This window comes from Eutrigla gurnardus (assembly GCF_963514095.1).
Source record: "Eutrigla gurnardus genome assembly, chromosome: 2".
NCBI lineage: Eukaryota > Metazoa > Chordata > Actinopteri > Perciformes > Triglidae > Eutrigla > Eutrigla gurnardus.
The window spans coordinates 16,727,260-16,753,331 of NC_139916.1; the positions used below are offsets into that span (position 1 = coordinate 16,727,260).

The window sequence follows — 26,072 nt, forward strand, 5'->3', positions numbered from 1 at the left end:
TCAATAGACATTCAGAAAACACGTGTATCTGACACACAAAGCTGACAGTGACTTGTAAAAACAGAACCAACAACATACTCTACACACGATACACGTACACCATGTGTATTTTAACGTCCATAGAGATACATTATAGGACAAACAGCTCAGATTTATTTCTTAAAGACTGTTCTGAAGCTAAATGTATATGCATCTAGTGTCAGAGATCTATTTAAAAATGTGACACTTAACTCCTATCCCTCTCTAATGATCTCTGCTTCTTACCTTCATGCAGCTCCTGACCATATGGAGCTTAATATTCATGCCAGACTTGTTGGCTATGAACATACATCTTCACTTGAACTCTTAAGCTGGATATCCATCAACATTTGAGTAAGATCCCCGGAGAACACTCATCTCAGAGCTCACTCAATCGATGAACAGCTGTCACATTGACATATCTGTAGCTCATAAAATATTTATGCTCTGCTATTTTAAGAGACAAATAAAGGACATTGCTTGGCCCCTCCCAGTTGTGATATTTAAACAAATTGTCTGGGAACAAAATTAGGCTACAATGACTATAATTGAAATCGCAATGATGAATCAAGCTATAAATATCAACTCACTATATTTCTGTTGGACATCAAGTGGTGACACCAGGTTCACTGTGATCATTTTACAGTTGAAATACTTTCTGCCAAAGGAAGTGTTAACTACACTGTAATACATGTATTTGTGATAGAAGACAAAACGAGAGAGATGGAATTTATTAATGAAATGCTGAGGTGAGTCATGAGCGTCTGTGGTGACGACAACTGTTTCAAAGATGTGATGCTTTTTATGTTTTCTATTGAGCGTGATGTACATTTATTTGTTAGCACTTAGCAACGTATTTGTGTATTTAGAGGTGGAAGCCAACACTGGCACTGAATGAATGAATGACAGGGATCCTCACATGAATCCCTTCACACATGTCATCATCTGATGTTGATGCCAGGGTTCTGGTGTGTTGCCTGTGTGAATGAAATCACACAATAACGGAGTAGACCCATTCTTACACTGGACTGCCAGACTGATCTAAAAGGGAAGTTTATCTCAGTAGCCTCTGTGTTGTGGCTACTGACATTTAATATGAGTAAATAAAATATCACCCTCAGCCTCCTGGCTATAGCGCCGGACCTCCTGGTTATTCCTGCCGTGCATATCCACCACTTCCTGCCTGCCAGCACCTCGACGAGATGTGACATCTGCCTGCAAGTGTGGCAGACGAGCCTTTAGAGTCGACATAGAAACAGAACTACCTTTTATAACCGTGATAAATATCACAGAACTGTGTTTCCCTTCAGATCTCAAGATGCAAATACCATGAAGATGTCATTGGAAACATATTGTAGTCGTTCTGAATGATTTAGTGATGCATAAAATCTTTTTATGGACTTTACTGACTGTCTCTCTCTGCTTCAACATTAATGCATGGAGGCTGCCATGTGTAAAAACATAGTCCAGCACAAGGCTGTATACAACCAGACACAGTTACATTAGCGGTTACCAGTGACATCACTATGTGTAGAGCAATACTATAAGGCTCTATGATCTCATGATGGCTAATTGCAGATCCCAGTTGTTCCTCTGGGAAAGTATGCTTTATTTGCTTCTCATCTTAGTTATAAATGTATTGGGGAGCTCAGGAAAAACATTTAAATGGAAAGTACCCCACCAGGTGTTGTAGAGCCGTTACTACAATTGGAACGTTTTAGTATGAACAAAGAGGATGGCACATGAGTGACATATTACATTTACAAAGTGATTTCATATGGAACATAATTCACTTGAAATCAGAGGAATATGCTAAATTACACAACTGGCTTACCAGTATTTATCAACCATTTATTTTATTTTTTAAATATTTTTCTTATGGAAGATGTTTTAACTCAAACATAAGAATAGATTATTTGACAATTACGTCTCGTCTGGGATAACAAGAGCCCAGAAGATGAAGGAAGGCAATACAATAACAATAAAAACCTACATTTTAGATAACATGATTTTGTGTCATTAAAGCTTTACTTTAAGTTCTGTCCCATTTGTATATATTTAAGCCATTGCAAACCCTCACAGCCTCTCAAACTCAAGGTTAACATTAAGGCCTTAGATGGGACATTGGGCAAGGGCCTTTGAGTTGTCATAGTAGGGAAAACACAGGTGCTACTGATAACATTAACGCTGGCTCTGTAGTCAATTGTCCCGGTAAGACAAGGCAGTGTCACAGTGAACCAGTGTGCAAAATACCAGTTTATTTTTTTGTTGTACACCTTTTCCCAATGTTATGTGGAAAAGAGCCACATTTCCATAATATATTTATTAGGTGGCTACATTAAATTTAGGAGTTTAAATTCCTTGTGCATGCCAGCTCACTGTCACAACTCACTGGTGCATGTGAATACAAAGGCATTGCTAATGTTATTAGCAATACCCAAGCATTTGCATGCAATACAAGACAAAGACAATGTATACTCAATTACTACTTTATTAAAAAATAACATTTAATATGCAATGATACAACACTGTACATTAGAGTGTGTGTGTGCAGGGGGACCAAGTGTCCCAGAGAAGACTGTGAGTGAAGGGCTGCTGGTCAGCTGTTAGGACATACTGTAGTCGTCTCATGCTGCATTCATCACGCATGGAGGGTTCAATGTTGTGCATCAACTGAGCTCTGACACACTCCGAACGCATTATATTCATTAAGTTCATCTTCTTGCAGGAAGTTCAGATGCAAATCGTTATTTTATGTTTTAAAAAGTTATGTTTATTTCTGCAACAAACAGGGACAAATTCCACAAGAAAACTCACAAACCCTGAGTTTCTGACTTTTATAATAGCTGTTTCAAGTCAGTCATTAGCATTTCTAGTATTCCCTCATGTTATGAATGCAGCATTAGTCCTGAGAGGAGAAAGGTGACTGTGGGGTCTGCTGTTCAGGGAGTCGGTCCAAGATTGGGCAGAGGAAGTACCTGATTCCATGATAAACCAACCATCACCTCTGAAAATCAACCACGACCGAGGCCACTCCAAAATTACCTCACACGTTAATGACTATTGTGGTGAAAACACAAGTGAACATAAATCTTTGCAGACTGAGAGCCCTGAAAAAACAGATAAGTTCAGCTAATACTGTACAGCCCTATTATAGAGTGAATTTCTGCACCGTTTTAGACAGATGCCATAGTGCATGTCATTACATAAAAAAATTAAAAAAAAGACACCACAAAATTCCAAAATCAAATGGTAGCTCGAGACTGATGGTAATTTTACTGAATATCACCTTATTTCATAAAATAGTGGCGCAGTCCCACAATGGATTGATCCATATTTCAAAGGACAACATGAAGCACTGACAGTGTGAGGTGGCAGTATTTGGCTCTGCAACAACGTAACAGCACTCCGATTAAAAAGTAAGTTAAAAAAAAGATGGAGATAAGTGCTACATCTGACTCTTCCTTGCAAGTCAGTCAAGCCCAAGGTTTACGGGCACATTTGAGTAGCTTTTTGTCGGTCTAAATTTTGTGGCATTTCTTCAATAAAAAAATAAAAAAATGACTGGCAGTGTAACTGGTAGATGGCACACAGGCTTCCTTTGTCAGACCATCAATTCTCTAGTTAATTGAGAAAATGGAGATAATGTCATGCACTGACTATTATTTTTAGGTCCTAAAATAATGATTACAAAATGATGTCAAGTCTGCAGATTTTAACCTCAAGTGTAAACTTGGAAATTAAATGACCGGTTGATACTAAGCCATGACCGTGTTGAACATTGTTGCATTTCTTAATGCATTTCAGTTTCAAGGCATGTGTGGAAGACTTCATCATGCTAATTATAAAGGAAAGGCTAGATAATTCAGAAAAGCTAGCTAATAACTCAAATTGTGTCTTAGAGATTTAATACTCAGTGACAAGTACAAAATTAAGTAAATGACGTACTAAACTGGCTAATATAAATTCTATTGAGGGACTATGGCATGGAGAAGTGTTCGATTAGATAAGAAACTTTCCCTAAGATTTGCAGAATCTTTACTTCTTGGAAAGTAGGAAGAAAAAAATCCTCGTTTTAATGGCAGCGATTTTAGCTTTTTGTAGGAAAGTTTCCTTCATCAATGAGATTTGCAACCCAGGTTGTTCAACAACACACTTAACATCATTGCCCTGAGAAATATGTTCCCTCGCGACTATGGGTCTGGAGATGCCTTTTGATTTTGTCAGAACGGCTGAAGCATTTGCCACACACAGGGCAACTGTATGGCTTCTCCCCAGTATGGATCCTCATATGTACCTTCAAGTGTGCCATCTGTGTGAAGCCCTTTCCACAAATCTGGCAGCGAAATGGTTTTTCTCCCGTGTGACTACGCTGGTGCTCCTGCAGTCTGCCAGAGGAGCTGCAGCATTTCCCACATACCCCACAGCGGTACGGTTTTTCTCGCGTGTGCACTTGTACATGCACATGCAAGTGGCCAACGTGACTAAACGCCTCACCACAGACCTTGCAGGAAAAAGAAGATACGTGACCTTGTAGGGGGGATTTTTGATGAGGGCAGTCCACAGCATTGGCTCCTTGGTTGCGCATGTGCGAGGCTTGTCCTCTGTTGGCTCCAGTTCCATTTCCCTTAACACCACCCATCTGTCCGCCATTCTCCACCCCAATAATATCAATGTTGTTCTCATTTGAGCAGTTTGGGTTGACTGGTGCGAGTGGCTGGGCACCACTGTTGGAGGAAGTAGAGCCTCTGTGGCCTCCTTGACTCTCTACCTTCACATGCCTCGAGGAGCCTCGAGATGCAGGATCTCTCTCCCTGTTCTCCACACCTTGACTCTGAGGGAGGTTGGATGTGTGGGGGGCTTCCTGGGGATATTCATTCGAAACACGCGGGGGAGTGAACAAGTTCTCTGGTGTGCTGCAAGAGCCATGGCCACGAAGCTGTTCTTCTCCTTGGTTAGCCCGGAGATCCCTTTTATCCTTAATCTGAATAGGGATGCGCTCTTCATGCCCCATGCTGGGACTCCATTCGCGGCGTGGATGCTCACTATCCTCCTCATCCAACAGCGCCATGGACGGACGATCTGAGAAAACAACAGGAGGAAGAATAAGATGAAAATATTCCCTTCATTGCTGCAAACAAAACAGTGTCAATGGCACAGTGCAAAAAGCTGAACTCACTACCTCGTCAACGGAAATAAACAAAAATGTTTTAAAAGAAATGTGCATATAGAAATGGTTAACTATGGTGATACACAGCATGTCTAAACTAACTGTTGATGTAGGCACTGGCTTTTCCCCAACAAACTCACCCAAATCTTTACACACGGTCTTGTGATCGATTTAGTTTACCAAAATAAAAACCCAAGCAATAGACGCACTAATTAATGTATTTAACTGCTATAAAACAATCAATGGAAATCCTGAGAAGGCAGCCCAATACTGTATGTAGGTATTGACTCCCTTGATCTTTTAAGTGTTGTAACGTTATACAATTAATTCATAGTGGGTTTGCAACACTGTTACCTTAAAAAAAAAAAAATTCCAGTGTCATGCAAATTAGAAAATATGTACAAACTGATTGAAATTAAGAGGACTTTACTTATTCAGAATTATATTACAATGACACCTTTAGCATCACTTGCAGCTTCAGCCTTGGGTCTACTCTGGATGGGGAGTTTTTAAATTGGAGTAAACAAACACTATGACACAACAAGTGTATGATGTCAAGACGTGCTCTCAGAGGTAACTTCAATCTGTCCTGCCCTATGAAAAAAAACGTAAATTAGTGCACTGCCTACACCGAAACGCACACTAGTGTAAAGTATAAACATAGCTAAATGCTAACCCCGGGTGTAGGCTAGGCTAGCTGGTTGGCTAACGAACAAAGGTTGCTAACGCGCTAGCCACTCCACAACAACAGCAGCTAAGATCAACTAGCTTGCTAACGGCTAAAGTTAACTTGTTTGAAAGTGAGGGGGAGTTCCTCTGACACCACTTCTCGTGTTGTTGCATTTGTCCTCTACGCAGTCATTGATATTTCACTACACAATGCCTCCCAACAGACTCGGCAGATAAAGGTGCGCAACTGCACCGTTAGCTTTCAGCGGAGCTAACCTGGCCATATTTCAATCCCAGCGTCTCGCAGTCTGCGTCTCAAATGGTCGTTCTCCCGCTCCCTGATCGCTATCTCCTCCTGGTACTCCAAAATAGTGTCCTCGACAGATTTGTAGATCTCCTGCGCAGCGAGCATGAGACGCTCAGTCAAAAAGACGTTTAAAAACTGCAGTTTGGTCATTTTCTTGGGTTGCACGGAGCTCTTGCTATCATCCAAAATGGACCAAAAAGATGATCGACCCAATCACGTGACCCGGAGTTATGTCTTCTTCCTCGCCTTCTCCTTCAACCCCCCCAAGATTCTTTTTGTGACCCCACTATTTCTAATCAGGTCTCAGAATTCGACGGGGTTACTGAATATGGTGCAACACCTGCTGCTATCACCGTGACATCACCGTAACATATTACAATGATGTGAAAGTAGCATTACAGATCATTACGATTGTATATGATAGCAGTTTAGAAGTTTAACGTCGGTGGTATTAACGTGTGGTTTTATGTTACACGTTTTAAGAAGAAATTGAATGCTCAGCATATATAAATAAATAAAAAACTAGCTGCCCACTTTTCCATGGAAGGCCATTGTCAGAAAAAAAGAGAAACTTGATTATTACTTGATTTTTATTTTCTAAATTGTATTACTATTTTGAGATACTAAGTTTCTCTTTTTTTTCTGACAGTGGCTGAAATGGGCTTCCATACATCCCATACATCTTATGATACATTGTTTTAAAGAAATAAACACATACACCCACATACATAAAACTCCTCAAAACTCCTCAAGGTCTAAAGGTAGATTCCTCTACCACCATCTGAAGTATAACATTCACTTTTGGTGTGTTATTATTTACCTTGTTGAAATAGTTGATCACTTACATACTTAAAAATGCACAAATAAAAGGATATTCAACATAACAATCCTAACAGTTTGGTTCTCACTGTTGTTCTCATCCCAGTGCAACCAACCAGCTCTGACATTATTGCATGAAACAAACAAAGCATTCTGCACCTTTGTGTGAAAATATGCCATGTGAGTAATAATAGAAGTCCTAAATATAAACAACCCTGTTTGGCATCTAGCTACATGATACATGTACGTGTGGTTCATGCTTATGTGTATTTGTGTGTATAGCCTTTGGATTATAGGCCAGATACATGGACACCAACATTGCAGTATACAAGTGGTCAAGAGAGATCCAATCAATATACAAATTACATTAAATTGCTGGGATTAACTCATTGAATGTTTGGGTTCGCTGTAGATACTTAAATATAGTTTTTTTTAAATGCAAATTAAATTAAATTAAATTAAATTAAATTAAATTAAATTATGACCCCATATCCTCCATACAGTATTACAATTCTACCGAATGAGCATAAAGTACTCCTGCTCGGCAGGCGGCGAAATTTGCACCACAAAAGCGGAAATGACGTGACATGAATTCCGGTCTCTCCTCCACGTGCCAGACAAGTGTGTGGTAGTCACATTGGCAGGCTCGCAGCTCCACGATGAAACGACCAAGTAAGTGAGCGCCGATAGCGATTTTACATTAATGTACACGAGCTCACAAAAACACCTTTGTAAGTCTTTATTGTTCGGTTAATCAATGTAGCGAACTAGCCAGCTAGCTGTTGGTCTGCTTTAGATTCTTTTTTAGCGAACTATTCAACCCACGTTTAACTAATTTAATTTTACCTTTTGTCTCCAGAGTTAAAGAAAGCAAGTAAGCGGCTCTCGTGTTCCAAACGGTATAAAATACAGCAGAAGGTGAGTGTATTTAACAGTCAGCCATAACCGTGAAGATACGAGTTTAATGTGTTTCGGACTATAAGGCCTGCGTGGAAGAAACGAGGCCGCTAACTTTAGCGCTACTTCAATGTAGCTAATTTGGACATTTTAATGTTTACAAGAAATCGAGTTACGTTTGTGTGTTTAGGTCCGGGATCACGCCAAAAAGCTACGAAAAGAGGCAAAGAAGAAAGGAGTGAGCAAACGAGTGAAGAAGGACCCCGGCGTGCCCAGCAGCGCTCCTTTCAAAGAGGAAGTCCTCAGGGAGGCAGAGCAGAGGAGACTGCAGGTTGGCACCATTGCTGCACTTGTGCAGTTTATCCTACCTACCGTGTATTAATGTGTCATTTGTCAGATGGGCTGTCTAAGATCAAGTGAGCCTTACGCAGTTTTGGGCAAACAGGCCTGGACAGTGCTTTTAAAGTGTATCCTCTGACTCCCCTCTTACAGTTTATTAAGATCAAATGTGGTCATACATTGTTGTAATATGGAGGACTGAGAAGGTTGAGCAGCTTGTGCTGTTATAACTGGTTATAACCTCCAAGAGTAACACACAAACCACTCAATTAAGTGGCTCTGTCATAAGCAGAGCTGCTGTGTAGTTTGTTTGTGAACAAACTTCCCTGCTCCTGTGCAGTTTATCACACCTACCTTGTATAAATGAAGTGTCATTTAGGCCTAAGATCGTATGAGCCTTAAGAAGATTTTGGGAAACAGGCATGGACAGTGCTTTTGTGGTGGACCTGCTGTTTTACTCACCTGAAATGTTTTTTCTCACAGGTTGAGGCAGAGAAAGAGAAAAAGAGACTATCTAAAATAGAGAAGAGAGCGCAGAAGAGAAAAAAGGAGAAGGTCGCCGCAAGTAAAGCAACAGAGCCGAAGGCCAAGAAGGCTCGGGAGGTAAAAGGCAAACATTAAAGTCATTATTCAGTTCAGATTTGTATTATGTTCCCTGATGACTAACTTTTCTTTTGTTTCCATAGGATGAGGTTGAAAAGCCGTCGGAGAAACCAGGTGCCCCAGATAAAAACTCAAAACCGTACCTTTGCTCTGAATTAAATAAGGTAAAACTTCCCAATACCAGTCAGCCTTTTACTGTAGAAAAGGTATGACTTTCATCATCTTATCTGATCCGTTTACTTCTTCAGGTAATTGATACATCCGATGTAGTAATAGAAGTGCTTGATGCACGTGATCCACTGGGGAGCAGGTGTCCACAGCTGGAGGAAGCAGTGCTGCAGAGGGAAGGCAACAAGAAACTACTTTTGGTTTTAAGCAAAATAGGTAAAAGGACACGAGACGCTGCCATATTAATTCACATAAACACTGATGAGCAGCTTTGTGCTTCGTTATTTGAATAAAAGTGGGCTTGTCTGGACTCTAAATGTATGATATTCTGTGTTTTAGATCTGGTACCAAAGGAAAATGTTGGGAGGTGGATCGAGTGCTTAAAACTGGAGTGTCCAGTTGTGGCGTTCAAAGCATCAACACAGATCAAAGATAAAACAGTGGTAAGAGATGGATTTTAAAAGTCTGTTGTATGTCCAATGTGTGAAGGGTCAACCAGATCAAACGTGGTCATACATTGTTGTAATATGGAGGACTGAGAAGGTTGAGCAGCTTGTGCTGTTATAACTGGTTATAACCTCCAAGAGTAACTCACAAACCACTCAATTAAATGGCTTTGTCATGAGCAGAGCTGTTGTGTAGTGTTTGTGAACAAAACGCTTGCTTTTTTTGCTTTTTTTAATTAGAAATATTGCCCAATATGTGCATGCATGCATGCAAGCCCCCAAAAAAAACGTTTGTGGATGGTACTCAAAAGTATTTTACTTATCTGGTTGTGTCTTTCATCAGCAAGCCAGGAAGAGCAGAATAGTGGCATCCAATGAAGTCCTGGACAAATCCCGAGCAGCAGTCTGCTTTGGAAACACTTGCCTCACTGAATTCCTTACAAAATTTGCTGCCAAGAAAGAGAATGAAGCTCAACTCAGAGTTGGCGTAGTTGGTAAGCAGTTTTTTTTTTATTATGTAATTTGTGGATTTAGATTAAGTATTGAATTCTATCAGGACTTAAAATAATTTACTGCACAGCTCTGTGATATAAATATACTGTATTGATTGTGGTTAATTTAATTTGCTCAGTTTATAATGTGAATGCTAATCTTTGACATGTTCCTCCTTGTACCCTCAGGGTTTCCTAATGTGGGAAAAAGCAGTCTTATCAACAGTATGAAGGGCATCCTTGCATGCAATGTCGGCATCAAGAGAGGCGTCACAAAGTGAGTAAAAAAACTAGCTTGAAACATATAGCATTGTCTCTGGTATGAGTTACAGTATCGGAGTGCATATTTAGCAGAGTTCCCAATTACAAATTTGAAGCAATATGGACACTGAATTATGTTCAAATTGTTTTTTGGAATTATTTTTAGGCCCCCTTTTTTGTTGTTAAACCCAATATTCACATGTTATTGTTTACCACCCCTCAGATCCATGCAGGAGGTGCACATCTTGAAGAATGTAAAGCTAATAGACAGCCCAGGAGTTACGGCATCACCGTCCAACCCACCGGCCTCCATGGCTCTGAGGAGCTTGCAGGTGGAGGAGGGCCAGGAGACTGTGCTGGAGGCCGTCAGGACTGTGCTCAAACAGTGTGACCACAGCCAGGTAGGAGGATGTCCAGTCACTGGAGAGATTTTGAGTAATGTATGATCTGGTTAAACACTTGGATGTTGTAAATGTAATTAATTCAGGTCATGTGTGCTCCTGGTTTCAGATCATGCTTCAGTATAATATCCCAGACTTCCGAAACTCTCTGGAGTTTTTAACCTTGTTCGCCAAAAAGCGTGGATATTTGCAGAAGGGTGGAGTCCCAAGCACAGAGCAGGCAGCCACAGCGTTCCTTGCTGACTGGACAGGGTGAGTGTTTGTATGAATACGGAAGGGTGGGCAGCCGTAGTTTAAACAGTGTGGAAATGAGGACAAATACGCAAATCTGGATTTCATAATGAAGACTTCTAATCCAACTCTGATCCCAACACTGCCAGGATAACTGCATTAGTGTTAATTAATAAAGAAGAGAGGGGGTGCTATGTCTTGATCTAACATTAGTATGTTTCCTCAGAGCCAAGATGAGCTACCACTGTAAGGCACCGGAGACCCCCGTCCGCCCTGCCTACATGTCCGATGCAGTCGTCGCAGAGATGCAGAAAGGCTGGGATCTAAACTATTTGAAAAGGGGCAACGAAGAAACTCTCAAAGGTACTGGCGATGTTTAATTTGATTCTTTCAAGCAACACGGCCTCTTGGGCCCACTAATGGGATTTTACACTCTGGGCATGTCCATATACTGGAGCTAGTTATACAGTCTCCTCGGTCCATGTTACTGAATAGAACTTTTGCATTTTAGGTGTTAAATTCCCAAGCCAGGCCAGCAGTATCGGCTTCATCTCCAAAGGCCCAACTGCAGGCCTGCTGAGTGTCGACGACCTCTCTGAAGAAAAACGTGGTGCCGCAGAGAATGAGGTATTAATAGATGTATTTTTTTTTTTAAACAATTCTTGCACTGGTCTCCTGGAAATGAGGACAAAAACGCAAGTCTCGATTTGTTGATGAAGACTTCTAATCCAACTCTGATCCTGATGGCTGGACCTCATTGAAATCACTGTATCTTGGGGAGTGTTGGAATTCAAATAGTTGAAACTAGTGCTTTTTTTTTGCAGCCTGAACAAGTTGCTGAGGAGGCAAATAAAACGGAAGCACCAGAGAATCCGCAGGTGCCGCCACTCAAAAGTAAGATCTGTTTCAAAAATGTCTTTTTATTACTAGAATCTCCTATTGGGTCAGATTTTTTTTTAAAGTGATTTTTTTCTTGCCTTCCAGAACATGTGCAGTTCCAGTCTCTCCCCATTGACGTCAGCCTCAGTGCAGCTACAACCGATGACGCCTATGACTTTAACACTGATTTTAAATGAGCTTTGTCTGGTGGTTGTGAGACTTTTTTTTTTTTCCAGCATACACAAACATGCTGATGTAAGAAATAACCATCAGTCTGTCTTTGACCACACCACGATCAGCAAATTTGATTCAGAATCTGTTCAAAAGGCACTTCCTAGTTGTGGTTTTAGGGCGAACTGGTGGCGTTTGTGCCCTTCCTGTGAACCTGGAAGACGGTGTACAGACGAGGACTGACCTTCGTCCCTGACATTTTTCAGTTGACCGCTGAATTGAATTGTCTGGGACTAATATTTAGCCAGAAAATTGACATCTATTATGTGTTCATGTATATATACGACTATTTCTCAGATGTCTAAGATTGCTTGTGTTAAATATCCAGAGGTCATGTGTAATTTTGTATTGATGCAGAATACTGTACATAGACAATGTACTATAAACGTATGAAACACTCTACAAAGCCTCAATCTGTTAATGCAAAATCATGAAGTTACACTACAACTGAGTTTGATGCTGTAGCACCTTTTTAACTCATTGATCTTAATTATTTCATGCCCCCTTTTTGTCAAGTATTACAAAAACTTGACACGGCTCATAACCAGGTTTGTTACAGCACAGGAAAAAAATGACAAGATTTAAATGATAGTTTTATTTCATGTACTTTACAAAGACAAATATTTACACCAGCAAAGCGAGTGCTTTTCAATGTATACAAAATTCCCCGACGGATATAAAGCATGAAAATATTGTGCAAACATGTTCTTCAATTACTGCAGAGGTGCAGTTTGCTTAGTGGTCTGTACATATAAAGTTAAAACCACACCAAGGTCAGCATGAGCTACAGTACAGTACAGATTTTAGTGTTCCATTTGTGGCATAGTTGACAAGCTGGACAAATCAAAATGGCAGCACACTTAACCGCAGCTGCACTGTATTAATGTTCCAGAATAACTAAGTAGTTGAACAGCATTGCCTTATGGAAATGCTGCACAGAATACGGTTAAAAAGATTTGATAAGTATGTGCAATTCAGTAAAAACAGTACAAACTGACAGGATGTATTGAATTGAGGTAATGAATGAGGTATCGGCATAGCTAACGTGATTACAATTCAGATGGGTGTGTTTGAAGAAATTATAAACTGCGTGATTGACTACTACACCATTATAGCTGAGGTTATTATAAACTAATATGCAAATTAAGCTGCGTGTAAACAAACCTACTTAAGTTGTCATTACTTTGATGACAACTTAAGTTGTATGTGGTTGTCTTGGCACAATTTCACAAGGCATTTACTGCTGACTTGGATTGGTTGATACAGGTCTGTTAAGGTGGTACCCTTCAGATGCAACACGTGGCTCAAAGCAAAGTCAAGGGCACCAAGTTTCTGGACTAAAGAAATATGAAATATTTCTGCACTCTTAGCAATAATAAGAAAGTTGGTATAGAAAAACACATGTTCAAGGAAACATGGGAGTATACAGGTCTACATATTTGTATGACAGAACTGTGAAAAGGCCTTACTTTGTTCCTGAGATACCTCAAGGTGTGGTCCTGTTGGGTCTGGGAGGGCTTGGCTCCTCGAAAGTTCCTAAAACCAATTTGACAGTCTAGTTTTCTGCTGTGTGTTTTCGCACTGGATGAAACTTTCCTGTGGGGTCCGGAATGAACCACTTGTCCCACACGTGAGAAAATGAGGATGTGCTCCCCCAGGGCTTGTAGTGTCCATTCCAGTGGAGGAGTTTGGCAGCTTTCACAAACTGTGGGGAGTAGCGGTTTCCAGCACCTGTAGTACCTAAAAAACAAGGTTATCCAATCATATGTATCCTACGGTCTATTGTATTTCACATAAACATTTAAAATCCTTTAAGCTGAAAACTTGTATCCTTGAAGAACACATCTTCAATTATGATTTCTGGTATAATTAAACTGATTTTACAACAGAAAACTGCTTCGAAGACCCTTTGGGAAGTATGGTTATTTGCATTCTTGCCAAAAGTTACGCAAGAAGATCGACACCTCTGTCGATATGTTGAACCATTTCTTTAAAAACGTTTTAAAAGCTTCTCAAAATACTCAGGTAGCACAAGTTTTGGGTAGTATCACACAAATCACCCAGGGAAACCAGAACCAGGGCTGTCCATTTGTAAAATCAGTTACAGCCAGTGGTACATCGAGAATTTTATTCTAGTTTCTTATCAGTTACTAACTCACCAAGATGCCTGACGTGCCACATCGGATTGATCGTGGAGTGACGTTTGTAGAAAACAATGAGGAGTGGGGGGGTGGTGATACTCTCTGCCAGTGCCTTACTGTACAGATTCTCCCTAAAGAAAAACAAACAACTTTAGCTCAATAAGAACAGAAAGGTGCCACTAGCCTCATGTTCATGCATATTTCCACCGGTGTGAGTGAGTTACCGCGTGTCGAGCTCCATCCAGTGCTCCAGTTGGCGGGTGATGTTCTGGTTCCTCCACTCAGTAAGGTTGGCGATGATGACCCCAGGATTGAACGAGCATGTGTTGGCCCTCATCCCCAGCTTCTTGATAGCCTCCTTTTTGAAGTCCAGGAAACCTATATAGTTATTCTATTGGAGGAGATGCATTGTTTGATCAAATGTCCCCATAGTCGCTATAAACATTCCACATCCTCATATTTCTTTTTTTTTTACACAACTGAAAAAAAGAGATGGTCCACCTGATTTCCAGCGCCTCGAACGATGCCCTTAGCAGACGCTGAATCGCAGTCATCAGAAAATGCAGCTGCGTGTCCTGATTTGAGGTTGATTTCAAAAAGTTCCCGAATGTCCCCTGAGTTCAAATAGAACAGTCAAAATCCATTAATTCATTCCCTTCCAGAGAACATATTCTCTTACTGCTACAACATGTATAGTTTTGGGATTTGATGAGTGAATCAGGGGCATGAAAACAAGTTTTCGGGATGACAAGTAGCTGTGAAACAATCTTCATTAAGTTTATGGCCAGGCTATGGCCCAGCTGTTGGCCAGGCAAGATGGTCTTACCTTGTACAATGGTATCATCATCCAAATAGATTGCTTTCTCAGCATCAGGTATGTATACAGGTAGATAAAATCTGGCAAAAGTCAACTGTAAAACAGACAATTAAAATTAAGTGTGCAAGAGACAAACATTGGTAAACAGTATAATTAATATGTCTTCTGGCACAGAGAGAAAACATTCAGTTCAGTAGTCCCACCGGTTTGACAGCTTGCAGCTTCTGATGCTCTATAGATATCTTCCCATTGAGGACCTCAGGATTGAAAATAACGATCTTATATTTGACATTTTTTAGCTGCGTCTTACTAAGCCACACGCTGTTGGTAAAACAAGAAAAAAAAAAGACAATTGTTACTTCAACAATAAACAAGTCACTTCTCACAAATGTCTCTTCAAGACAAAGAGAGCTGCATGAATTTGCCTGAGGCAACATAATGGAATGCATGTTGCAAGACAGACATGCTCTATTGTCTTACTTAAGGTGATCCACTGTGTCATTCAGAGTCACGATGGTGAAGACGACATTGGCTTTACTGTTCTGGTAGATGCTGTTCATGGCGGCAACCACAGCTCCAAGTCTTTCCTCAGCGGCAGTGATGAGGATGGGGATCTCCTCTCCTGTCCTCTCAGACTCCAGTCTGAGCTCCGGAGACAACTCGGATTCAAATGGAAGAATCATCCCCGTTTCTAGACGAAGAAAAAAAAACAATTCACAAACCACATCCATGGTTTCAATTTAATAGACTGACTTTGTCTGATGTTCACAACAAAACACTTGTTATTCGGAGATAAAGAGCAGCTGACGCAAAGTATACTTCCCCAGCACCAAGATAAACACACCTGGGTGTTCTTTTTGTAAAATGTCACCGAGGTTGAGGAGATTTCGTTGCACTATGATCATGAAGGCCACAACCAGCAGCAAAATGATGACCACGTTTACTGAAACACACAGAGAGGAGCTGATGTGAATGATGGCAACAGCAGTGTCAAGGTGGCAACTGTGAAAGACACAAATATACTGGAGAGCAATGTTAAATGTAATAGTGACCAGTGCGCCTCAGTATTAGTCTACTAGTTCCTATTTAACTATTGTCTTACATTTTCAGTGCACTATCTACACATGTTTACAGACTAACTTTCTCCAGACAGACTCACCTTTCCTCAGTGTCATGACAACGGTCTCATTCGTGATAATTAAAAAAAAAAAAAAAAAAAAAAAAAAAGGTTAAAACAAAAATGTCAAAGTAGATCTGAGTGCAGCCCAATTTGTATTAGCCGGCTAGCTAATGAGGACTGAGGTGAACCCGGCTTGTCGCTGCACCGCTGCGTGGCGACGCCATACACACAAAACGGGACCGTGTGCACACGAGTGGCTTTTAATTGCGTTCATATGCTTAAATTAAAAATATATATATACAGCGCAGGTGATGTTAGCTCTTAAAAAATCTGAACAGTTCAGCATAAGTAATACACGCTAAAGCCAAACTGCCAACTCAACAGCAACACATTTATCCGCCTTCTTAAATTCACGTAGTAATAGATGCCCAGGCGTTTGCCTGATTGTAAAATGATATTAACTTGCTGGTTCCAGAAAATAAAAATAATAATTACGAGTTGAATTGAGTGAGTAGATGTTATTTAGTGACTGGAAATACAAGGTAACATCGTATGCTTAAACTACAATAGCTTAAAGACGCTGAACATATTGACGGGCAGGTATTGAGACAGGCAAAACGTTCCACTAACACCAAACCACATTTATCAACAACACAACGCACTGCAACCAATCCCGATCCTTTACAGATACGTCTAGCTGGAAGAAGGGTCCTTCACAAAACGACGTATCTTTTTGAAACCGGAAGTCAAAGTGTTTCGGTTTGCGATCATCCTGCAACCGTTTGAACCATATACTGTTGGTGTATGATTGTTTGCTTCAAGTGGAAAGATGCTTGGCATATTCAAGTCCATTCCCTCGCACATGGTAAGAGACCATTAGCGCATTTGATGTGGAGCTGCAGAGTTATCGTAGCTTAGCATCACGTCGTGCTGTCAAGCTAACGGTACAACGGTGCAGTGGTTGAATTAATGTTTCATTGGCTGATGCTAGCGTTACAAAGCTAGAAGTTAACCAACCATCCAATGTTTCTGTCATTTCTGGTTTATACCAGTGACATACCGAACACGACGTTAACCTTTGTTAGGTGCTGTCTAGTTTAGCAGCTGTTGACTTAGTAAAGTAATCGTTAGCTTGTCGTTGCAGCATTCATTTTAGGAACGTCACTAAGTGTATTTTTCATTCCGCCGGCGTATTTTAATCTCTCCCTAACGTTATTGTAACGTCAGATAAAGCTATTAAGCAGCACGGGAGTTTCACCAGCTATTAAAGAGCCACTGCCCTCCTATCCTCACTGTGTACTGGTTTTGTTATTAATATTGCCTAATTAATGTTTCCCCGTCTCTTCTGTTACAGGATTATAAAGGCCAGAAACTGGCTGAACAGATTTTCCAAGGAATAATACTCATCTCAGCGGTAACTAACCATGACACACGCCAAGTAGCAATACAAAACAAACCATTAGCTTGATACTGAGTTTTACCTGTTGTCAGGGACGCTGATATTGTTAGTATTGTCTTTCCAGGTGATTGGATTCGTGTATGGGCTGATCATTGAACAGTTTGGATGGACAGTGTACATCGTCTTGGCTGGCTTTGCGATATCATGTGTGGTAAGTTGATTTTGTGGTCAATGAAAAATGCATAACGCTATATACTTACTAATCTGTTAACACTAGACAATGCCATGGGTTAGGACAAGTTGAAACATGATTGCACATTGGCTCTTGTGGTTGTATGCCATGTAAAGACTTCTTCTAGAGGGGCATAAACAACAGCTAATATTATATAATATCTTCTTGTTCCCTCCTGTAGTTGACGCTGCCTCCATGGCCTATGTACAGAAAGAGTCCTCTGCCCTGGCAGCCAATTATACCAGAGATCAGCGGGGAGTCCAGCCAAAAGCCCCAGGAAACTCTCAAGAAGAAGAAGCACAAATAACTCAGACCTGACCCTGCTCGGCTGTTACAGCCTGTAAATCAGAAACTTTTTTCAATAGTCTCACGCTTAACATTTGGAAAGAAAACATTGTTACAATGACAAAATAATAAACATCTGATTCTGTTTTATAAATGGTTTGTTTCTTTTGCATTTATAATTATGGGTTCTCATGCAGGAGTATGTTATTGTGCACAAAGGGGCATATCTAATTTATTGCAATTTTTTGGTAGCCATAACATTTGTTTTATTGTGGTTCTCTACATTGTAGAAAATGGCTGCAAACAAACAATTAATTTGGAATTTATTAGAAAAGATTCAAATGTTAACATAAAATAAATCTACATTACACTACAGCAGAAGTGAGAAGAAGTTTCTTCTAAAGATACAGCATAGGTAAAACAGTAATTGAAATTCTAGAATAAACATGAATATCCAATATACAGACAGTGGAAGGACAAGGAGTGCTTTAACATGACTCAATCTCTGCATAGACATCCTGGAAATTACAGGAATAATTACAAATTCTGTGTTTGAAGAATGAAGTAAAAAATAAAATGTACAAAGTTATTTACATACTTGTTCATACAAGCGCAGGAGGAACGTGATACAAAAGCAGTCGGAAACAAATTAATTTCCTTGGAACAATATTGACCAGTTGCCCAATCATAAAAGTTTCTACTTGAAAGCTGTAACATTTCTCCAAAGATGAAGTTTCCTGTTGCATAATCTGTAAAGATGCTTGCCTCTTCTCACAAGTGATGTCACAGAAATGCAAATGTGTATGCTCCCACATATACAGCATTTTCTCTAAACCTTGATGGCAATATCCTCAAAGAATTTCAGCTGCCTCACCATGACGGCAAACGCTTGGTACTTCTCATCCCCCAACTGGTCACGAAGGCACAGCTGCAGTGAGAAAAAGGATGCAAACTGATCATTTGGAAACGAAGCACAGGCGAATTAACTGCTTGAGTTCTATACAAACTGGGTTTGAACTTCACTGAGAAAAAGATGAAATTGTACATGGGCAAGTTAATGTATTCTATGGTGTGATATGGGTGTAATATCACACATATACACATATCACTTCTCTATTTAGATAAAGTAGAAGTAGAGTAGATATGAGCTGGTCTGTTACTTCATAGCTATTTAGTTACTCCTCCTGAAATGTTAAACCATTGGTACAGTATATATGATTTTGTGTGATGTATTTTACTACTTTAAAATCATACTTCTCGTGTGGTGTCATCCTCCACCTCCATGATTTCCAGCACTTTGTCCAGCAGCTTGACCCCCAGGCCCTTCACCACATCTGTTCTCAGGTGTTGTATAGCTCTCCTTAACTTGGCTGGACCAGAAGTGGAGCCTTTCGGAGAGAGAAGCTGGTTAAACACAAGCAAGCTAAAGAGTGGCAGACCGATGACAAGAGAATTCGATCAAGGTATCTAACCGATTGGTATTTCACCAAGTGACAAGCTCTCCGCTTCCTCTCGAGCCTTCCCATGAAGCACCAGGGTATCTCTGTACTTCCTGTTCAGTTTGAATTCTGGCAATGCTGTAGAGCCAAATATGCCTTTGTCCACCTCACTCACACCGTCTCCAATATCCATTCTCAGAGTCTGGGTCATCATGTGGACTAAATCCTGTATGTCGCTGGATTCACCGTTCCTGCAGATGACATGAATCACAGATTATGCAGCAAATTTACTCAAGCAATGTGAAACAGAAAATATCTTAACATAGACTTCCCAGAGTTAATAATATGAATAGCAAAGCAGGATGGTGAGGAGATTTAAATTTAGTTTTTCCCTCCCGATTCCTATGCTCTCACCTTTCTCTGCAGTCTCCCTCTGAACGGTCTGTGGAACTTGTGGATGAGCTGCACTCGTCTTCATCCGACCGTCGCTCCAGCAACTTATCATGCTGTAATCAAACACATCCCACTGTTGTGACAGACATTTTGAAACAAGACTTCTATCTTAAATTAACTGCAAAATGATCAGATTAGACTCACAGAGCACATTCAGCGGTTTTTTTTTGGTCATACCAGTAGACATTCAAAAGGTGCATTCCCCTTTTTATGATGTACAATTGAATGTCATGTGATGAGGTGTCAGTACCTTACAGTTGGTCTCAGTGATGGAGTCTGAAGCAGATCTCGCATCTTGAGCGTTGTAGTGTTCATCCTTGGTGGAAGTGACATCATAAGATGCCCTTCTAACAACACTACCACCTGCTAAAAGGTAATCAAGAAAAAAAATTAAACTACCTCCTACTCTTTTTTTCATTTATAGATTTGTAATAATGTACAGAATACTTTACTTAAAATGCGCATATGCATGTTTGTTTCCCAGTGGATGTGCAAGTGAGCATGAGTATTTTCTAGGATTACTAAATTGTTGTTTTTTAATTGCTGTATTCAAGCCTCCAATAACTTACATTTTACAGTTGTTGTTTTTTGTTATAGGCCAACTATACATTTTAGGTTTCAGTTAGGAACAGACAGTAACTACCTGGTTGGCTGGTAGTCTCCTGGGACTGCCTCAGTCTTCTTCTCTCTCTGGCAGACAGAGGACGATCCTGAGAATAAAATTGACCCAGACTTCTGTAATTGATACACTGCATCTGCTTTCAGCAAGAATACAGCAATATGTCGAGGTGACCACCACAAAGAACAGTGGTAAAATATTGTTTTCTATTGTACAACTGTGGACTTGCTTTACACTTACTGAAAAAAAGAATCAAAACATTTTAAAGATTGATTTAAGAAATATTAGAATATTTTACTTGCACATAAAATGAGTCTTAGGCAAAATGGATATTCAGAAATGTACATTTCAAAATATACAGTGTGCGAGAGGAGGATCACTCACCTGTGGCCGTGGTAAGAATCCGTCCTTGGAGGAAGTAACTGATGTGGAGGTTACACCTACACTATCTGTGCTCCTCCTGCTCCTCTTCCTCCCCTCCACTGCTATGCTCCTAACAGGAGGTGGAGGTAAAGGTCTCGGAGCAGTCTTCTTGGACTAACAGGAGGCAAATATATTCATAAAAATCAAGTTCAATTAAGATTAACAAAAGATTAATTGAATCAACCTCAATGACTATTGATCATTGTGTTATTTTAAATGTCACATTTGTCATGTTTATTGGTTGGCTCAAACTCAGCATAAATTGTCAGGGTCTATTCACAAATGCATTATGATGGTCAGTTTGAGAACAACAGACTTTACTGCAGATCAGCAAAAAGTAGAAAGTTTTTCTGGAGTTCTAAATACCTAAAAATAGCCTTGTTTCTAGTTATACCTTGTCCTGGTCTCCATGTGTCCGTCTTATGTCCTTCCGGCTGTGCTGCTGTGACATGGACGGTTCTGGTGAGATGTACTGGGGAGTTTGGCATGGAGTGGTGTCTCGCTGGTCTAGCTTACTGGCTGGTAAGGGAGATTCCTCCCAAACAGGCTCCTTTAACAGACACAATTACACATTTCCCATTGTGGCAAAAATATTCACAAGAAAAACGTCCTCACTTTGTGCCATTGGCCGTTAGCAGTGTTACACAGTCAGCTTATGGACTTTATTCTGGCAACAGTCCACGGATTTAGTACGAGAATTTTAATACTCACCAGCGTTGGAGGGAACGGCTCTAACAGCTTTTCAGTAGAATCTAGGATTTCCTACAAAGACATAAATTAAGTCAATATCAATTATCCAGCTCCAGTTTCTTAAGGTTGAATGGGTTCAAATACATTTCCTGTTTTCTCAAACACTTCAAGAACATTTTCAGGGTACAGTGCAGACAGGAAACAACTTTCACTCTCTAAAACAGTCAGTCAAACTGGGAATTATTGCCATGTGAATATCAACATACATTACCTTTACTAACAATGTGACTTGCATTACTTCTTCCAGTGTATTGGATGTCTGAACATAATAATTGATGATAAAATAGACACGAACACTTCCTGTGAAAAACACACACATTACTAAGAGCACTTACTTGGCTGTCTGAGGTATGGTGTTGTGTTGGAGCTCCCTTGAGAAAGGTGTCCATTTTATCATCCATATTCACTTCTACAACCATTTCGATATTTTCTATACTGGAATTGTTTGCAGATCTCCTCTCTCCTCTCTCCACTTCCATCTTTGGGTTCTGCATGTTAGCCTCTTTAAGCAACTCCATGGTATCATCCTTTTCATCCACATCTGACATCTTTTTCTCCACACAGACAGAAAATGTATCTCCAGGGTTCGGCATGGCCTGTGGATAATTGTCTACCAATCCAGTGGATGGCCTCCTTTTGTCTGCTCTGCGACTGCCAACACCTGATACCGACTTCAGAGGGGGCTTTACAGGGGAGGGAGGGGGAGAGGGATCTGGTTTCCCTCTTCCCCTGCTGTCTTTGTACGCACCGTGAGGCACAGGTTCATTCCCTGCACGGTGGTATGACACAGCTAGCTGGGGCCCGTGCACCTGTCTCTTCATCTGTTCCTCATCCTCCTGCAGTTGGACATCAATATTAATGTTGCTGACCGTTGCCAGGGATACGATGCTGGCTTTTAGACCATCAGGTGAAGAGGGTCTGGGTGGCTGAGGTGTTTGGACTGGAGTGCAGTCTCCAACGCCATTCCGAACTTTATGTTGCTGTGATTTTTCTTCTTTCTGAGCATGAAGAGGGGAAAAAAAACAAAAAACCTAATTAAAGCGGACAATTCCCTGCATGACATCAGAAGTTCTATTATAAGAGAGAATATACAAAATACAAGGAACTCATAGGACACATTTCAATAAGTGACAACAGTAATTCAATACACTCATAGGAATATTCTAAAATATTATAATATCAAACACTCACACTTTTCACCCTGGCTGGAGGTTCAGGCTGGGAAATTCTCTCAGGTTTTGGCAGATGTGACACTACAGCCTTGGCCCTACAGTCACCATCCATGGCTTTCTTTCTTGACTTGGCAGTTTTTCTGGTAAGAAATAAATCAAACACAAACATGTTAGAATAATATAGATTCTACTAAACTGAAACTGATATCTGACTGAAGAAAATGATCCCAGTTGAACACAGAATTAAATTAAATTTGCATACAATAAATTGCTTTACAGAAATTAGAAATAACAGCAAGGCAGTGTGCCGTCGGTGCCACCTACTCTTTGGTGGCCTCGAGGAACATAGCAATTTGCCGTTTGATGTAAGGCTGCCTGAGGATGAGTTTGACATCCGGTCTGTCTTCAGGTTTCTTACACAGCATGATCTTGATCAGTTCCCCCAGCTGGGTATCATACCTGCTGGGCATCTGTGGCAGCTGATGAGAAAACCAGAGAAAAGTGTTATTAATCATTGTGAAACTATTTTGCCAAAGATATTTCCAGAATTAGATTTCAGAAAAATACCATATTGTATTGAAGAAGAGAGAGAATAAATTATTAAACTCCCGATCAAGATGGCTTAAGTTACCGATCAATAACCCCACAGCTTTTCCATCTGTGGTTACTTGGGACAAGGGCATGACTATTCCAAACTCTAGTCTGTTCATGAAGCTAGAAAAAATTCCCTGAACTCTTCTGACACAAATTACAAACTTCAGACTCAGATGAAATACTAAATGATGTATCTGTTTGTAAAAAACAAGATTGTTTTTACCTGGAAAATCATAATTATGTATCAGGAAATATAAAAACCATCAAACTTGACCACAATAGAATATCTACTAAAATATATGAAAATGGATTAAAACCCACCTTTCCTTCGACAATGCGATAAACCAGGGAGTTCATGTCCTTGGCATTGAAGGCGTGTTTCAGTGTGGACATTTCATACACACAGCAGCCCAGGGCCCATACATCTGACTAGAAACAAATAAGATCCATCTATAAAGTAGTTCCTATGACCATTCACAAATACAGAGTAAGCGCAGACAACCATATTACCTTGTGGTTATAGGGTTTATTGGAGAAAAGCTCTGGACTCATGTAGTAAGGGGTCCCTATGAGTGTGCTCGCCATATCATTCTGGTTCTCCAATACCCGTGCGATGCCAAGGTCCCCAACTTTGATTATGTTAGTCTTGGTCAGGAAGATGTTCTGTGTTTTAAGGTCCCGGTGAAGAATGTTCCTCTCATGCAGGTACTGCAAAGCAAAATCACCAGTGACTTCAGATACCACTACTTGTATGAAAGAAATACATTATGTATGACCTGGCATGGACTTCACTTTCAATAAATACCTGCAGTGCCATGGCTATCTGGACGAACCACTCCACCACCTGCCTCTCTGGTAAGAGTTCGCCCTTTTGCTGTTTTAGTCGATGATATAGGTCCCCGCCTTCACAGAAACCCATCGCAATGTACAGCTGGCAGTCATCTCCTTCCCAGGACTCCCGGTATGTCACGATGTTAGGATGTCGCAGCTGGGACAGAAGCTGTGCCTCCTGTTCTGCAGAACGCCGTTCCCGCTTGGAGGAGGTGGTTAAATTCAGCTTCTTGATAACATACTGGAAAACATGAATCATTTACAGTCACTCTCCATGAATTGGACACTATGGACAAAAACACAGTATTTGACATTCTATAGAAAGTTGGCGAAACTGAAGCATCTCTAACCAGATTGCAACTAAACTTAGTTTTAATCACATTTACACATATTATTTTGGCAAAAATGAATCACTGATGTAGGCCAGGGAAAGACAAACCCTATCTATGATCCACTGAAGCCTTGATACACTAACACAAGAGGTGGGCACCTGAATATTTGTTTGTTATGGCCTGCTTGAAACTACAAACTTCCTTTAGAGGGAGGGAATAACAGTCACCATGATGGTTAGTAAAAATGCATTATCCAGCTTCAGTTTCTTAAAGTTAAAGTATAAAGTTGTCTCAAACCCTTCAAGGACTCTTTCAGGGACCACTGCATACAGGAGACAACTTCCACTGGCCCAACTGGGTATTATTGCCATGTAAATAACAGCATGCATTGCCTTTACTAACATTTGACTTTGTTTCGTCAATTCTTGTGTGCGAACATTACGTTGGTCGCTCTGTAACTCTCAAACATAATGTAAGAGTGCGTAACGCCGAAACAAATCAGTAAGGTTTTAGCCTGCGTTAGCTAACTTTAAGCTAGTTGAAGCTTAGCTGGATCTTTGTAGCATCAAAGCCATAACGTCACGATGCTCTTTTTAATTATTATGGGCTGAATTAAGTCCGTCATAAGTATCGTTTCTCACCTGTTTTCGGTCTGTTTTGTGTTTCACCAAGTTCACCTCCCCGTAGCTCCCTTTCCCGACGACCCTAATGAACATATAATTATTCATCGTTCTTCGAAACGCTTCATAAAAACGCGAGCCGGAACGCTGAAAGCACTACGACACATTTCCGCCAACAATAACGGTTTTATTTCGTCCCATCCTCCCGCTGCAGACGCGAGATGGACGAAAAGAATCTGCTTGGGAAAACTTCGCACTAGCTCACAGTGCCAGCGATGAGATTTCGAATACGCAGGAAGCAGCAATCGATAGTTTTTCGTCACTAGGCAACTGTCAGCTCAGTGCCGACGATGGAGAGAGGGTCCAACCGGAAAAACACAGCGCTGTGTGCACCACAGCACCACCTAGCGTCTGCATGTAGAACAACCACCACAGGGACGTCTCGAGGCTTTATTACAGTGTTTTGCAATTACTGAACCACAATTTCTAAAACATGTACATCTGTACTCTTTCTGCTATAACATGCCTGCTATGTCTGTCATGAAAAGACAAAAAAAATATAAGAATTAAAGTAATACAACTTCGATTGTCTGTACATCCATTTAAAAAATGTAATAGCACAGGACTAATATTTAACGTCTACTTAGCCTAAACGTGCACCAGAACGGATCCGCAGCACCTGGGCTTTGTCTTCGCAACTTATATTTTCGATCAGATTGTTTGCGTAGACTTTTCATAGACTTGACCGTCTGTTTGGTGCCTTGTAGTCCACTAGATGGAGCACTACCACCACAAGCTGAGACAGTACCAATTCAATGTACCCAAGTCTGTTCGGACCTAGCAGGGTGAATGGATAAGGAGCGTGTGTGGGCTTTATTCTGGGCTTTATTTTGAAGCAACGTCACAAAAGATTAT

General features: G+C 40.5%; 5 protein-coding genes across 6 annotated transcripts; 2 read left to right on the plus strand and 3 right to left on the minus strand.

Moving 5' to 3' along the window:
- Positions 1-2,493: 2,493 nt before the first annotated feature.
- LOC311020746 (uncharacterized protein) lies at positions 2,494-6,426 on the minus strand. Its single transcript, XM_084020948.1, has 2 exons — positions 6,134-6,426; positions 2,494-5,100 (listed from the first exon to the last, which is right to left on the minus strand). The coding sequence occupies exons 1-2, from the start codon at positions 6,312-6,314 to the stop codon at positions 4,181-4,183; spliced, it is 1,101 nt and encodes a 366-aa protein (XP_083877074.1). The 5' UTR covers positions 6,315-6,426; the 3' UTR covers positions 2,494-4,180.
- Positions 6,427-7,587: 1,161 nt separating this feature from the next.
- gnl3 (G protein nucleolar 3) lies at positions 7,588-12,330 on the plus strand. Its single transcript, XM_084036632.1, has 15 exons — positions 7,588-7,655; positions 7,843-7,901; positions 8,071-8,211; positions 8,703-8,822; positions 8,906-8,986; positions 9,071-9,206; positions 9,330-9,433; positions 9,780-9,930; positions 10,117-10,204; positions 10,412-10,589; positions 10,699-10,841; positions 11,047-11,183; positions 11,332-11,447; positions 11,645-11,714; positions 11,805-12,330. The coding sequence occupies exons 1-15, from the start codon at positions 7,643-7,645 to the stop codon at positions 11,894-11,896; spliced, it is 1,629 nt and encodes a 542-aa protein (XP_083892758.1). The 5' UTR covers positions 7,588-7,642; the 3' UTR covers positions 11,897-12,330.
- Positions 12,331-12,527: 197 nt separating this feature from the next.
- glt8d1 (glycosyltransferase 8 domain containing 1) lies at positions 12,528-16,394 on the minus strand. Its single transcript, XM_084024976.1, has 9 exons — positions 16,048-16,394; positions 15,733-15,831; positions 15,369-15,579; positions 15,092-15,209; positions 14,898-14,982; positions 14,573-14,685; positions 14,296-14,462; positions 14,090-14,202; positions 12,528-13,670 (listed from the first exon to the last, which is right to left on the minus strand). Exons 1-9 carry the CDS (start codon positions 16,061-16,063, stop codon positions 13,486-13,488), a joined length of 1,107 nt encoding a protein of 368 aa, XP_083881102.1. The 5' UTR covers positions 16,064-16,394; the 3' UTR covers positions 12,528-13,485.
- A 323-nt stretch (positions 16,395-16,717) lies between these two features.
- On the plus strand, positions 16,718-18,021 carry spcs1 (signal peptidase complex subunit 1). The gene is made up of 4 exons (XM_084039607.1): positions 16,718-16,873; positions 17,363-17,422; positions 17,532-17,618; positions 17,821-18,021. Exons 1-4 carry the CDS (start codon positions 16,838-16,840, stop codon positions 17,944-17,946), a joined length of 309 nt encoding a protein of 102 aa, XP_083895733.1. The 5' UTR covers positions 16,718-16,837; the 3' UTR covers positions 17,947-18,021.
- Positions 18,022-18,035: 14 nt separating this feature from the next.
- Positions 18,036-25,460, minus strand: nek4 (NIMA-related kinase 4). 2 transcript variants are annotated; one of them, XM_084039586.1, is made up of 16 exons: positions 25,179-25,460; positions 24,180-24,446; positions 23,885-24,082; positions 23,696-23,803; positions 23,105-23,259; positions 22,800-22,920; positions 21,944-22,606; positions 21,570-21,620; positions 21,253-21,408; positions 20,820-20,972; positions 20,460-20,526; positions 20,067-20,179; positions 19,778-19,869; positions 19,397-19,614; positions 19,179-19,312; positions 18,036-18,852 (listed from the first exon to the last, which is right to left on the minus strand). In XM_084039586.1, the coding sequence occupies exons 1-16, from the start codon at positions 25,263-25,265 to the stop codon at positions 18,754-18,756; spliced, it is 2,682 nt and encodes an 893-aa protein (XP_083895712.1). In that variant the 5' UTR covers positions 25,266-25,460; the 3' UTR covers positions 18,036-18,753. The 2 variants fall into 2 exon arrangements, with proteins under 2 accessions (XP_083895712.1, XP_083895711.1); XM_084039585.1 differs by having other exon boundaries at positions 18,037-18,852; positions 20,067-20,182.
- Between the last annotated feature and the right edge of the window lie 612 nt (positions 25,461-26,072).

What these genes read in the sequence shown, in the direction of transcription:
- LOC311020746 (XM_084020948.1), bottom strand. Translation starts at nt 6,314, where the DNA reads ATGACCAAACTGCAGTTTTTAAACGTCTTTTTGACTGAGCGTCTCATG. An exon ending in TGGGATTGAAATATGGCCAG is followed by an intron (nt 5,101 to 6,133) that starts GTTAGCTCCGCT and finishes TTGTTTTCTCAG; the next exon opens with ATCGTCCGTCCATGGCGCTG.
- gnl3 (XM_084036632.1), top strand. An exon ending in GGTATAAAATACAGCAGAAG is followed by an intron (nt 7,902 to 8,070) that starts GTGAGTGTATTT and finishes TTGTGTGTTTAG; the next exon opens with GTCCGGGATCACGCCAAAAA. An exon ending in ATCAAGAGAGGCGTCACAAA is followed by an intron (nt 10,205 to 10,411) that starts GTGAGTAAAAAA and finishes ACCACCCCTCAG; the next exon opens with ATCCATGCAGGAGGTGCACA.
- glt8d1 (XM_084024976.1), bottom strand. An exon ending in TGATGATACCATTGTACAAG is followed by an intron (nt 14,686 to 14,897) that starts GTAAGACCATCT and finishes ATTTGAACTCAG; the next exon opens with GGGACATTCGGGAACTTTTT. An exon ending in TGGATGGAGCTCGACACGCG is followed by an intron (nt 14,203 to 14,295) that starts GTAACTCACTCA and finishes GTTTTTCTTTAG; the next exon opens with GGAGAATCTGTACAGTAAGG.
- spcs1 (XM_084039607.1), top strand. Translation starts at nt 16,838, where the DNA reads ATGCTTGGCATATTCAAGTCCATTCCCTCGCACATG. An exon ending in AGTCCATTCCCTCGCACATG is followed by an intron (nt 16,874 to 17,362) that starts GTAAGAGACCAT and finishes CTTCTGTTACAG; the next exon opens with GATTATAAAGGCCAGAAACT. An exon ending in GCTTTGCGATATCATGTGTG is followed by an intron (nt 17,619 to 17,820) that starts GTAAGTTGATTT and finishes TCCCTCCTGTAG; the next exon opens with TTGACGCTGCCTCCATGGCC.
- nek4 (XM_084039585.1), bottom strand. Translation starts at nt 25,265, where the DNA reads ATGAATAATTATATGTTCATTAGGGTCGTCGGGAAAGGGAGCTACGGG. An exon ending in TCACTGAGACCAACTGTAAG is followed by an intron (nt 19,870 to 20,066) that starts GTACTGACACCT and finishes GTTTGATTACAG; the next exon opens with CATGATAAGTTGCTGGAGCG. An exon ending in AGGATGACACCACACGAGAA is followed by an intron (nt 18,853 to 19,178) that starts GTATGATTTTAA and finishes TTCTCACTGCAG; the next exon opens with CTGTGCCTTCGTGACCAGTT.